Genomic DNA, 13,291 nt, shown 5'->3' on the forward strand with positions numbered 1-13,291 from the left:
AAGACAGTGTGTTGGAATCGCCGCAGCAACTGGTTTTGGTCAAGCGGCGTGACCGTTCAGCCATCCCGCGACATCACATGGACGTAGAATTCTCTGCTACTTGTAGTTTGTTGGAGTTTCTCAAACCATCAAAACCAGCACAGCATTACGCCATAACGAAACTGCCAAAATGCAAAGATGTGGGCGGCACAGAGTCCAGCGAATACGAAATCTTTCGACTGCCCAGGTCGTTGTCCAGGGTAACGTCAGTGAGTTCTTTTTTTCTAACCATCAAACATAACTGGACAAGCAGCATTTTCTTCCATGTTATAATGCATTGCGATGATCTTTTTATTACGAGAGGTTGAGTGACAGAATTATAATCAGGAGGGCCTACATCATCGGGTTACTACTTGAATGGCCCAGGTGATTCGTAGATCATGTTGTGCATTTACCTCAATTTCACGGTTACTAAAACTTTGTTTTCGATAATATTGACACCTTAGGCATTCTTGAGCATTAATCTATGACTTCAGCTTGAATTCATATTTGCCTTTAGTGTCCCTTTAACAAAGAGTTCCTATTAGTGTACAGGTGAACGGGAAGAAACCCTAGCAACAAGCAGGCAGCCTCAACTCCAGTTGACGTCTATGTAAAGCGAAGCATTCTTGGTGTGATTGGCTCATGAACCATGTGTGTGTGCATACGAAGTGTGGTTTTCGAGGCCTAAATATTAGTATTGTATAGCAGCATGTTATACGAAAACATGATTTTATTTACAGTGCATTATAGACAGGCTGAATTTTATATATGCTCATTTACATGCAATACATCTCACGCACACACATGCGTCCGTGGCGTTCGGTGTTAGAGGCCAGATACGTACCAAAAAGGCAGCTGCGTATGCTAGCGTGGTAGGAACATTCACACCAGGTTAAAGCTTAGAGTACTCAATAACTGACGCTCCGCATGGTGGGAGCACGTTTGCTAGGGAAATTTGGGGCATCTTTGTCTGCTCTTTGACGAAGCTCATGCTGGTGTAGTTTGTTGTAATTGTGTTTCTTTCTTCACCAACCTGATTCACACATCAGGCTGAGGGAATGAACATCTCCTTTACCAACATGGCACCTTCGTGGTATAACATATTGCAACATGCCCATAGCTGTAGCGACTTGCCTAGATGCATCTTGAAACTGTAAAAGTGCACAAAGACGAGTAAGAAGAAAGGAATTATAAGGAATTTAACTTTCTTGATAGTTAGACTTTTTAAAATTTGTAATGTTGTCTTCAAAAGCTTTTAGCCATGATCCTTGACACGAATGCCCAACCCTCCTAATCTGTTTTTCGGGTGCATACATTTGTTTCCTCTCAATAAAATTTTTCAGTTGCGAGTAAGTGCCTCGTCTGGTCTTCTCTCTTCGTTCTCGTCTTTGTGTGCTTTCACAGTTTCAAGATGCAAGTAAACCAACTAGCTCACCTGTCCATTCTATTGCCTAGATGACTTAACGTTAACGAGAAATGCATAACTGCTTGAGCAATGTCATAATGGAATTTGTTTTTGCAGCAGTGCAAAACATGTTGGCCTTGTGTATTCACTGAAACTTCACATAATCAAACTTCAAGTAACTATAGAGTCTTAGCTCATCCGCAACCTTCTTGCCATTTGCAAATTATTGGGTACTGTAGGCACAAACATGAGTGGGCCAGGTTGGTGTTGCAGAGCTCGACCAGACAAACACAGTGCTATTATTGCAGTAACAAAGTCTATTCTACATCTTCGCTTGCGTAAATTTTCAGCAGCAGCATAATCATGAACACGTTACCTTTAAAGTTATTTTTTCGGCAAGAACAGTAAGGGGACATAAAACGTGTCTACTAATAAGGCATTGTGGTTAGACCAAGTGTCACAAGATGTCGCTGCCAGGGTTGCTGCTGCCATACACCTCTCTGGTAACCCAGGGAACCACAAATGGCAAGAACTCTGTGGGCTCTTTATTATCTGCTCGCATGGAGTGCTGCTCATTTCAGCAAAGCATCACCTGCTTTCAGATTTTCCTTAGACCACGTAGCAACCAACTGCTGCCATTTTTTCTCATGCAGGAGTCCCGTACTGTCACCTGGCGGTGCAGGCAGCAGTGGTGACGACACTCTGGGCAGCGGCAACCTCCACCGCAAGCTCCAGCGGCAGCTCACGCTCAACCCAGCATGCGACCCACGGCTTTACCAGATGCGGGCCGCGGTGTCTTCGGGCCTCGTTCCGCCACCTGCGGTGAGCTTGGCAGAGGCCGTGCACGGCCGTGCGGGAAGCCAGGAGAACCTTCAGCACCGAGCTCTGGGACGGCTGGCAAGCGACTCTGGCCTGGTCGCCACGGCTGGCGGAGGTTGGGGCACTCTGCCCGGGGCACACACAGAGGTGACGCGCATCGCCAGTGCGCCGGACTCGACGCGTCAGCAACGGTCGCAGCAGGCGGCAGCAATTCAACGCCTCAGTAGCACATCTGACACCAGGTCAGCGTGAAGCTTCAGCCGTTGAGAAAACATTGAACGTCGTAACACACGCGATACCTACGTCTGGTTTTTGCACGGCAATGTGCTGGAAGTGATTCATTTTTGGTGATGCATGTAATCGCACCATTGCCCTTGCAAACATGATGAGCAGAGCCTGTGTGTGAGATGTTGAGACTGAGTATTGTGCGTATTTACTCATTGCGAATGTTCAATGCAAAAGAAGTAAAAAAAAATTGTCCAGAAACCATCGGCAATGATTGCCTATCTAAGTGAATAGCCCGAATGAATTAGCGAGCAAACGAACAGGCAAACGGTTACCTTATCGTGTCCGACCGCCGACCGTTGACCTACCATGAAAATGTGCAAAAGAGCCAAAGAGAGCTGTTTGCTTTAAAATCTTTCACGTATGTGTGCCAATGAGATTAACTTGTATAACAAGGAGTGTGAAGCTGTATGAGGGCGTTCTGACACACTGGAACTCTCAGGAGCTGGGTTTGCTGCTACCCGATCCGTCCAAGCATTTGGAACTGCTTCACTATATCCAAGTGTAGTTGCATCTATGGTCTCTGCTGCTATATTGGGCGCATGCTCCTGTATTCTCAGCTGGCTGTACAGTGCCGGCTCCACTCTGTGCAAGGCACCTGTCCCGCAGCACCACATGAAAACCACTGTGGACTCTTTGCTGCAGCTTCACTGTGAATAAAACAATTGACACCTTTATACTGCCAAGAAACAAAAACAAAGACAGATGACTGCAAAGCAAGGTTATGTGGATACTTCTGCAGGTAAAGAAAGAGAAAGCATAACTGTCAATAATAATTCAGCTGCGCGATAAGAAACTGTCACAATGCGCATTTTTTTTTTTCATGTGGAGCAGTGTGTCAGGTGGCTTGTACCAAATTGTTTACATCACTGTCCCGATGGATCCAGTATGGCACAAAGTGCCGACACATTGATTCAGCTAGGTCACTTGCCAGTGAATCGTGCAGCATTCTATGAAGAGCTGTGCTGCTGGAATTCACAGCAGCAGCACCAGCTTCCGAATGCCAAACTCACCGGCCGTTTATTTTGCAGGCTGGACGCATTCCCGCTGGCGGGCGCGGCCACACCGGTGCCAGCCGGCCAACTATTTCCTTCTTTCCCGGGCCTGAGCCCCCACGCCACTGCCGGGGGGTGGGGGGGCCTGCCCATGGGCAGGCCACCACCGCCACTGCCGCTCGAAGTGGGCGCACCACCGCTAGACACGGCTAGCCCCCGCTACCGCCTCTACTACCACCTGTCGTCCATCTTCCCCGAGGAACAAGTGCGCGCCGCCATGGACCTCTGCCCCGAGGAGACCAACCCACAGAAGGTGTGCGCCGCCATCCTCGCCATGTTCCCCAAGGGTTAACCGAGACGCCCCGCACCCCGCCTCCATTTTTGGCGGGTTGTTTCTTCCCTGGCATGACGCATAGTGCCATCTGTTGTCGCAGAGTTGGGTGGTGGGCTGGAGGCCCCCGGTTGTGAGCGGGTCATGCATTGCTGCCACATGGTTTGTCACCACATTCCCTCGGTCCTGGGAGCACTTCCAAATGGGAAGCCTACAACACTTCCCCCGAAAGCTCATGGTGGGAATGGTTGTCCCGATTGTTGTTGTGTGCGGTGTTCCGGCACCTCTCTGAGGACGCCACAAACGCAAGCAAACGTTCGTGTACTGCTGTCTTGTCCCTGCATCCCCAGCAACCCTGGGGGCAACGTATGGGCTCTCGCAGCCCGCATCATCTTCCCGCAGGAGCACGGCACCTATTGTTCGGCTGGACACTCTGACAGCTTGGAGTCTGATACAGAAAATGTGCGCGCATCACCGCCTCCTGCACTGTTCCTCTCGGTGCCGACTGAGCAGATAGGAAGCCTGTGAGCGAAGCCTTTCCCATCTTTGTGGTGTTCTCGGTGTTTACAACATGGAACCTGTTTTCTGGTTCTTAGATGAGGTCAAGCTGGTGTGTGAACATGGGCCCACTTTTGTTTCGTCCATATTTGACCGTCCCCTGACGGCCAGCGGAAAGGGTGGCTCAAAGGCAGAAGCCAGGAACTCGGACATTGTTTCTCACTTGACCCTTTCATCCTTTCTCAGGCCCTGTGCTTGCAGTCGAAACTTCAGTCGTGCAGTGTTGATGCTCTCAGGTCTATTTGCATTTCCTAGAAAGGTGGCAAAGGAAGTGAGGGTGGAGGAAGGATTTAAATGGAATCCCCCTCACCCTGTTGCAGTGCAGTCTTGTCGAAAATTCTTTGCTCTCGTCATGTTGGCAAGTTGCGTGCACAGTGCAGTGATGCGCGGGTCACCGAATGTACATACAGGGCGACCTTCTCGTTTCCTGTGCTTGTGCCAACACACGGCCATTAGACTGTTGCCACTCATGCGAGGTCCCAGTCAATTTCATTCAGTCGTGACTAAGCAAGGTCACTTTTATGGGAACGGCCATCTGAAGTGTGTAGAGATCTGTCAAAGTAGCAAGATGGAAGCTTGTGGTGAACAGTCACGTCTGTGCTGTCGGCTGGCATAACAAGTGTTGCTGTACTATCGAGCTGTCTTTGCTCTTAGCTTTATCTATTAGTTCCAGTATGTTTTGGTGGATTCATCGTGCGTAGAAGCCACTATTTCTGAGATCGACATAGCCTAACAACAATTGCTGGAACTTAGCAGCACACATTCCTACTCTCACCAACAATGGCGACACTTCTCGGAAGACTGCACTGATGGTACTGTCAGCCATACATTCGAGTGTTGCTGTCAACAGATCTAAGCTGTGTAATTTGAGAAACGCATGCCTGCCCTGTGTGTAGGGTGTACTAACATGGTTCTGCATTGTCATTGTTGCATGCCTCTGATATCACACACTCCAGCTTGGTGTGTGTTTGCCCAAAGAGGCAGCACGCCTACAACCGACAGATGCTCTTTCTGCAAATCAAGTTTGCACTTGCAAGCTGTGCTCTGCGGCCTCACACTGTCAACCTTCTCATTTCTGGTAGTATGTCTTCAGGAAGTCAGGATGGCCTACTGAATCGGACACAGCTCCCAAGCTGATGCCACGCGTGGCCGTGCCAAGTGAAGTCTGATGTGGCATCTTTACGTGTGGCACGTTCTCGGTCTTAGAGAACTAGGAAACAAACTGGTTGGTGTGTTAACGCTCTTTCTTGTTACTTGCACGCACAAGTTTTGAAGATTATGTGTCAGCGGCCACATTGGATGGCAGCTACGTGGCTGTAGATTGAGTGAATGGAGAGGATTCTACTTGATTCAGCCCTTGGTGAATGAAATTGTCTGTGTAGGTGTGGCATCTTCAAGGGCACACGTTGTGCTGTGTTTTCTTGTCACTAGTTGAGCATTAGGTGCTGGGTACTGTACTAACAGTGGTCTCGTGATTATCTGGAGCAGGGCCAACCGTTCATTGGTATCATTTGTAATGAAAGTAGCCTCAAAATCTTTTGTGAGCCATGCAGCTTCTTGTGAAGCATTGCCTTTCTTTCTTTTTTTGTTAGGAGGAAACGTTTCTCAGTAGTATGTTTCCTGCACACAAGCTGTTGTGCCATTTGTCGCTTTATCATGCATTGCCTCAACGACAGAGATGCAAGTGGAAAGGGTGGCGGAAGCAGTTAGCTCTTCTCATGTTGACGCATTTTGCACTGTTTTTTTTCTTGCATCGCTAAGCCCTTTATTCGGAGGGCCCCCTACGTACTGCGGGGGTCTCATTTTTACTGCCGTAGCAATGTGTCAGAGGCACGTTTTTTCAAAGTTCACACACAGACATCGCCGTGATCTTTTCCTTTCTCTTTTATATGGCAGGCCTTTCGTGGTCACGTTTGTACGTTGTCTGTCTCGTGTGAAATGTGCAGTGCGTTTTACTGTCCCACACTCTGAGACTGGGGTGTCTCGTTCAGTGTGCTGGCAGGTTTTGCAATTTTTTGTGGCAAGCATGCCATTTCTCCTGAAGCCTCCCAGACTAACAATCTCACAGCGAACGTTGTGCTATCATGCAGTCTAGCTCCTCCAAATCTGCGCTTGCGTGGGCAATCTGCCCTGACACTGTGTGTGTGCGTGTTTTGTGCCGGGCTTCTGTCTTTGGGTGAAGTCAACAAACCTGGTTAGCTCAAGTGGTTGTTCACTCACGAGGGGTCCATGCCCAAAGCACATTCGTTGCACCCTTTGCTAGCTCCCACGCTAAGGGGGGAGCGTGTCACAAGATGCAGGGGCCCTTGTCTTGAGGCATGGACAGTAAGCCTTGTCTTTGCAATGGTGTGGTTGAGAGGTGGCAGATCGCAGGTTCAAAACCTGCTGCTGCTGGCTACCTACCTGTAAAAGTGGGTGCGAACATTTCTTGATGTAGCACTGAGCTTTTCCTCAAGGGGGGGGGGAGCTGCTTGGTGAATGAGCCTATGTGCTTTGAACTCCCGTCAAAGCCCTTTGGGTGTGAAACCTCAGAAATTATTGGTGAATTTAGGATTAGAAGGACTAGGGCATGCACCAAAGAGCAAGCACGAGTTTCTAGAGTTCTAGTTCAGCTTAAAAAGACGTGGGGTTGGATGGGTCGCGTAATGCATAGAATAGGTAACAGGTGGGCTACCAGGGTAAACAAACACAATGGATTGTCAAGGGATGAGAGAAGCAGTCGTGGACAGGAGAGGATTGCGTGTTCTGATGAGATTAGGACGCTTGCAGCTTAAAGTGGACAAGTTGGTTTGCCACTGCTTACAAACGGCACCAGGAAGCACAAAGGAGCACTGGCGAGACATCCAGATGATCGTAAGTTGCAGGTGGTTTGCAGGAACAGGATGAAGCCAGCTGGCACAAGACAGGTGTAACTGGAGGTCACTGGGAGAAGAGTGGAGGACCAAAGTAGACTGATGACGATACTGATCACGATCGAAATGTGGTGCTTGGGGCCACTTGCATGGTCGCAATTTTTTATTCCGCACCCTAAGCATGCCTGTTGGATGAAAATGATCTCGAGTAGCGTCAAGTGGTACGAGAGGGCACGTTTCGCTACATCGATGTCGACATTTCTGCATGTCACTGCCAGGTTTGACAGCATACTTGCCTTGAAACACCTGAGTGCAACACCTCGCCGCCTGTTATTGCCTAAGATATGGGCCTTACTTGCAGTATTTGATGTGGTACCTGCATCCTGCTGGTCTGATTGAAGGCTCATGATCAGAAAGTTAACGACCCACTTGTGGTTCTAATGTGAAAGACTGATTTTTTGGCTGCCCTTTTTTGGATGCACCAACGAACTGAGTGTTGTGCATGGCTGCGGGCCTTTGGCCCTTGGAGCTTGCAGGTGATGCTGTTACTCCGCAATCCACTCCATCCCAACTATCCTTGTCCCAAGATTAACTAAGGAGATATAATAATAATCGAAGATCGTCTACAGTGCAGCAGTACTTCTCTAGCTAGAGCGCTGCTCTGCAGTTTTTGCACTCTGTCGTGGGCTGAACAAAGCAGTGTGTGAATGTGTGCGAGTTTGTACATTTATATGTTTACACTGTGTCACAAAAGAAGAAAAATAAGCTGTGTGTGAAATAGGAAACCAATGTTTGTTACTACATGTAAAAGTGTTGTCTTCAGTGGACTGTGGTTGCACGTGTTCTAGAAGCAAGTGGCTGTCCCACTATTCTCAACATGCCTGTCAAATGTGAACGTTGTAAACTGCGCATTTTAGACATTCCTTCGAGCATGTCGAGCATGGGTTGTGCTCTTGAGGCTCACATTGCGAGTTATGCAGGATCGTTTTGGATGGCGACTTGGACTTTTATTAAAACATAGCAGTATCAGCCAGCGTGAGAGAAAAGAAAAAGGAAATGTGGTATTCCTCGTACTTGGGACTCTGGGCAACCAGCCATGAAAGCAGAAAGTTGTTAATGAAAGAAAAATTAAGGAATCGACTGCAGCTGCTTCCTTGTGTGCAACGCTTCCACTAAGCCCCCGTTGCTGCATAGATGCAAAAATGTGCAAAACATGGCCGGGCTTGCTGCGGGTGTGTACAGATAGCAACGATTACGATAAAGCTGAAGCCTTAGAGGTATCATTTGTCTTAGCATTGTGCTTTTAAGGAGTAAATGGTAACTTAAACCTCCACAGTACGCAAGTCATCTGAGCCAGCAAAGAAAGATTTTTTTTTAAACTTTAACCTCTTTTAGGCAGATATTATGAATGCGCTACTGTATGTCGTCGCTTGTAAACATGGTGACAGGCTGCAAATCTTTCTCTGTAAGAAGTTTATTACCTATGTCAAAAGTATGCTAAAGAGGCGCTGCTCTTTAGCACCATTTATACCTAGTTTCCTTATTTATGTAACATTTGGTACAACTGAGCTCTTTGGAGAAGTTTGCGCCATGTTACCAATGTTGACTTATATTGTTGCACATGGTTTGGAGTCTCTGACTGACTTTTTGACTTTGCTAGTGACAACGGACAACATCGCTTTTGTTAGCCTTTTATCCTTTTTGTGCTGCCAATAGGTCCTGCTTAATCCCTGTTAATTGCACCACTCGAGTTTAATTGTTGTTTAAGATAACACATATCACTAGGAACAGTTGTGTGATCATCTGACTGTACAGCTAGGCTCATCACTCAGCTTATAGCCATGAATACAGTGGCGCAAGTTGACAATAGCTACTCCATTCAGCTCAAAGCTTCCTGTTTCATTCTGTTGGCTGCAGTGATGGCTGGTAATTACTGTAGTTTTGGTAGCTGTCTGTCAGTTTGGAAAAATAGTGCTTCATATTATGGAATTTTGATGTCAGTAGCATCTCTGCATCAGAATTTTATTGGCAGATGTAGCCGAGGAAATGGTGAACAAGTTACCAAATGTGACAGCTGTTTCGATTGAACGGAGGAAGGATTCTTCTGAAGTGTCAATGTCTCCTACATGCTCGCACATTCTATCTGACCTGCACAATGGACCATAAATGTTAAAGTTTATTCCATTTTGATGATACAAACCTGTCGTAACAGGCCCTTTATTTAGGACAGTCAAGAGCACTGGCTGTCGGTTGCTTCTGTGCAAACATTACCACTTTGTTCAGACACTTGACTTATTTGTTTGCCACAAGGGCTGGATGATCTGTTTCATGTTATTTTGATTCCTATTACCTCTGTTATTAACTGCTATTTATTACACCACAGCCAAGCAAACCAAGCCATTTTGTAAGTCCCAAGGGGTTGTGTGTTTGTATGTACGTGTGTATGTAGATGGTCCACAGAGTAAATTTTTACCTCTTTCCCAACTGTCTTCGCGTCGGTTCTTTATGGGTTACTTGTATCATGCTGCCTAGTTTTATTATTAAAAAGTGAAGTGGATGCCATTGAAGAAAATGTTGGCATTCTGTCTTTTGTAATATTTTTTTCTCTGCTCATGGCAGTTGTTTGGGTAGCCGCTATTCTTTGGTCAATGTGTTTTCCATCTTGTTGTCTGAGCCGTGCAAAGTTTGTGCGAGATTCTCATGTCTCGTGTAGATAACGCTGCTGGCTCTGCTCTGAACGCATTTAACTGTGTCACAAGTTTTTCATCTTAGTAGTAGCTTTGTAATATAGCAAATTCTTTTTATTTGTTTGTTTGTTTTACAGCGATTGTGAGACTGTGACATAGAAAGTTGATATGAATTACGTTCTGTTTGCAATCTTATAATTCTTTCCATGTTGTATTGTTCATGCAGAAATAGATACCTTATGAACTTCACACTGATTCCGTATGAGTAATGTAGACAGCAAATGGAATTATGACAATGCAATAAGGCCCTTGCCAGTTTAATACCTAAAGACCTGTCAACAAGTGGCAAGTATTGTCATGAGCAGGAGTCTGGAGACCATAACTGCCATACGTGTCCTTCTTTTGCAGCCTGGGCATGCAGCCTGAAATCTACTGGCACAGCCCACATATTGTTTTACCAATGCGACGCATTGACAAAATTATATGTTAGACGGCAGTAGCATCGGAGATATTTTTTGCTGATGCCGAGGTCTCTAAGCTTTTGCTCCCAAGGGTACATAGAACTTTCTTCTTTTTTTGGCATAAAGAATAAAAACTTTGTTTGGGCTACGTGCCCTAATAATCTGAACGGTTTCTACAGGGCGTTGACTGTCCTTTTTGCAGTACAGCACAAGAGAGTAGCTTGTTTGCAAATTCCTTCTCGTGAAAGCTACTGCTCATTGCTCCCCATTTGCCCGCTACGGCATGTGTTGCAAATTATACATTGTGCTTGAAAAGGATTGGTGTTGTGACAAGACCAGCCTTTGTAAAAACTGAAGAGGAGTCTTCTTATTGTAAAGATATGATGTTTCAAAAGATGTTAAGTTTCCAAGGGGTCTACTTGCTGGCTCTCTTGGAGTGCTTGATCCCCGTACGCCTACCTTTCCAGAGGCATGTTTCAGGGGCAACACAGCTGATACATATAGCTGGCAGTATGCACATTGATTCTTTGGAGGCGGTGTTTAGCAAAGATGCTTAAGGAGAGCATGTAGAACAGTGTGCAAGCTAGAGCGTGCACGCAAAGTTAAGCATTGAAAGTTGAGCACTGTTCAGCAGCCAACTGAGTGTGCGAGAGGCACTAGCAGTGTTGCTTTGCAGCATATTCAGCTAAAGACAATGACACATTGACATTGCCAATGAGTTACTAGTTAGAAGGGCACCTTCTGGGCATTCAGGTACCGTGGTGATGTTATGGCAATCAAATTTTTTCTTAAATGTGAGAAACCCTTCTGCTGCTTTGTAGACCCTACTGTCAGTGAAAGCGGGTCTTCTGCACTGACACATTGTTGTTGACTGGGCAGCCCCTGTTGGCTGGAGCATTACAACATAGAGTTGTTGACACATTTCTCTCCCACTTGGATTTTCTTGCTTTTGCTGCTTTACTTTCTTCATTTTTCTGCACACTGAAAAGTGGATTGCTTCTGACCCGTCATGCTGGTCAGGAGATGCAAGTACGTTGTTTTGACAACGCTGTTATCGTTGCAAAAACTTGTCCATACATTTTTTTTACTTACACCCCGCCACTCTCCTTTAGCAAGGTCCACTCTCTGAACTGACGAAAAGAATGTATTATATAATCGAGGAGGATTCTTGCCCTCTCCCAGCAGCTACTCCCGCAAGTCCCTGATGAGTTGACTTTTGCATGGGATGTAGAGCTTTTGACAAGTATAGTGCATGACTTCAGAAATGCGGTATGTCATCAACAAGTAGCATCATTCAAGGCACAACGTGTGATGAACTGTCAATGTTGTAGTTTACTGAATGTTCGAACCTCATTAGCTTAGTGTATAATTTATGTCAGCTGACTACTTATCAAATTGCAGTGAAAGTATCTGCAAAGAAATATTTGTGTCTCGCATAACTTCAAACTTGAGATCTTTAGGTGAATCACACAGCTCTGGAAAATTGTTACAAAGCCAGAAAAGTCCCACAAATTCAGCTGAATTTATTGTACAAAGGTTGCACAAATTGTTATAGTTGTACAAAGGTCGTGCAAATGAATAGTTGCTCAACCTCTTGTACAACTATTTTGCACAATTTACAGTAGCGTGAAATTGTACAAAGGTTTCACAAATTACAGTTCTAGTTACGAGGATGTATTTGTGTTGTTACATGGTGTCTTACTTGAAATGAACAAGTAGCGTTACTCATTGTTTGACATCACTTGTGTCTTGGACAACTGCCAACAAAGTTGAGCCCGATTTACTCACGACTTGCAAATAATTGGCTAATCGTACACAACTGCCAGAAAGAATGCTGGTGCAGCTGTTCACCGAATGCTGCTTGGTGGAGTTTCTGGATCAATAATTCGAAACACTTCCTCCACCCCAAAGGAGTTGGTTGTGTAACAACTGTCGCATGCTTTCCTAGCTTGTGACTAGCCAAGCTAAACATGCTACAAGCTTATAGCCAAACGCTCCTTTGACTTGTTTGCATACAATTCGATTATAACAGCAAGGACGTCTGACCTAGGATTAGCTTCGATTCAAGTGCAAGCCTGTGGTAGTTTTCATTCACGAGAGAGAGCTGCGACAAGCACCTTGCTAAACTACAAGCCAACTTCCCCGGGAAAGTATTGCGAACCATTTAAATGCTTCCGTTTTGCTTACCTTTAATACCTCTGCTGGAGGGTTGTCTCCTCCCTCGAGGTGTGTGCGGGTGTGAAAGATTGAGTGACTGAGGTGGCAGTGGCTGTGCCCTGCGACTAATGCAAGTTTTGCTACAATACCATGTATTGTCATGTACTGTATGGGGTCTTGTGATATGCCCCTCCCCGTCTTGTTTTTCTTGTTCTCCCAGTCGTTTCAGTTTCAACGTTTTACGTTTCCCTTGCCTTTCTGCCATAAGACTTGTTTTCTTGTTGTTGGCAAAGACAGTTTTTTTTTTTCTTCCTCAGGCCATAAATGTTCTAATATGCGAGTGCTTTTCTTTTTTTTAACATTATGGATGCGAGTATTTAATGTGTGTCACTTCTAATGGCATGTAATAAATGTTTTGTCTTCTTTTTATTTAACACGACTGCTTTGACTGAGTCTTTGTCACATTCAACTGAGTACACACCACTGCATGCAGCTTTGTCACGAGTTTAGTGGATGTCAGCTGGCTTAGCTCACTGAGCTTTCATGCTCGAGACCAAGCCATATGGAGACCTTCGAAGTGAAAGTGTGGTGGAAGACGTGTTGTCCAGTTCTGTGTGACACATTTAAAGGGCCCCTCGCCTGTGTGCGCAACTGTGCGACGTAGGAACAAGCAGACAAAACGAAAGTCCGTCCCACTTGCTACGGAGTGAAATAGACTCA

At 45.9% G+C, this 13,291-nt stretch overlaps 1 protein-coding gene across 2 annotated transcripts in view; it reads left to right on the forward strand.

Moving 5' to 3' along the window:
• LOC142584766 (uncharacterized) overlaps positions 1–13,005 on the forward strand; it is a 131,665-nt gene extending 118,660 nt beyond the window's left edge. For both annotated transcript variants that reach the window (XM_075695002.1, XM_075695003.1), the window contains exons 8-9: positions 2,080–2,487; positions 3,562–13,005. In XM_075695002.1, coding sequence (XP_075551117.1) covers positions 2,080–2,487; positions 3,562–3,877 — 724 coding nt within the window. In that variant the 3' untranslated portion in view covers positions 3,878–13,005. The remainder of the gene's footprint in view (positions 1–2,079; positions 2,488–3,561) is intronic.
• Positions 13,006–13,291: the final 286 nt, after the last annotated feature.

The sequence above is a fragment of the Dermacentor variabilis genome, chromosome 6 (genome assembly GCF_050947875.1).
Source record: "Dermacentor variabilis isolate Ectoservices chromosome 6, ASM5094787v1, whole genome shotgun sequence".
Lineage (NCBI taxonomy): Eukaryota > Metazoa > Arthropoda > Arachnida > Ixodida > Ixodidae > Dermacentor > Dermacentor variabilis.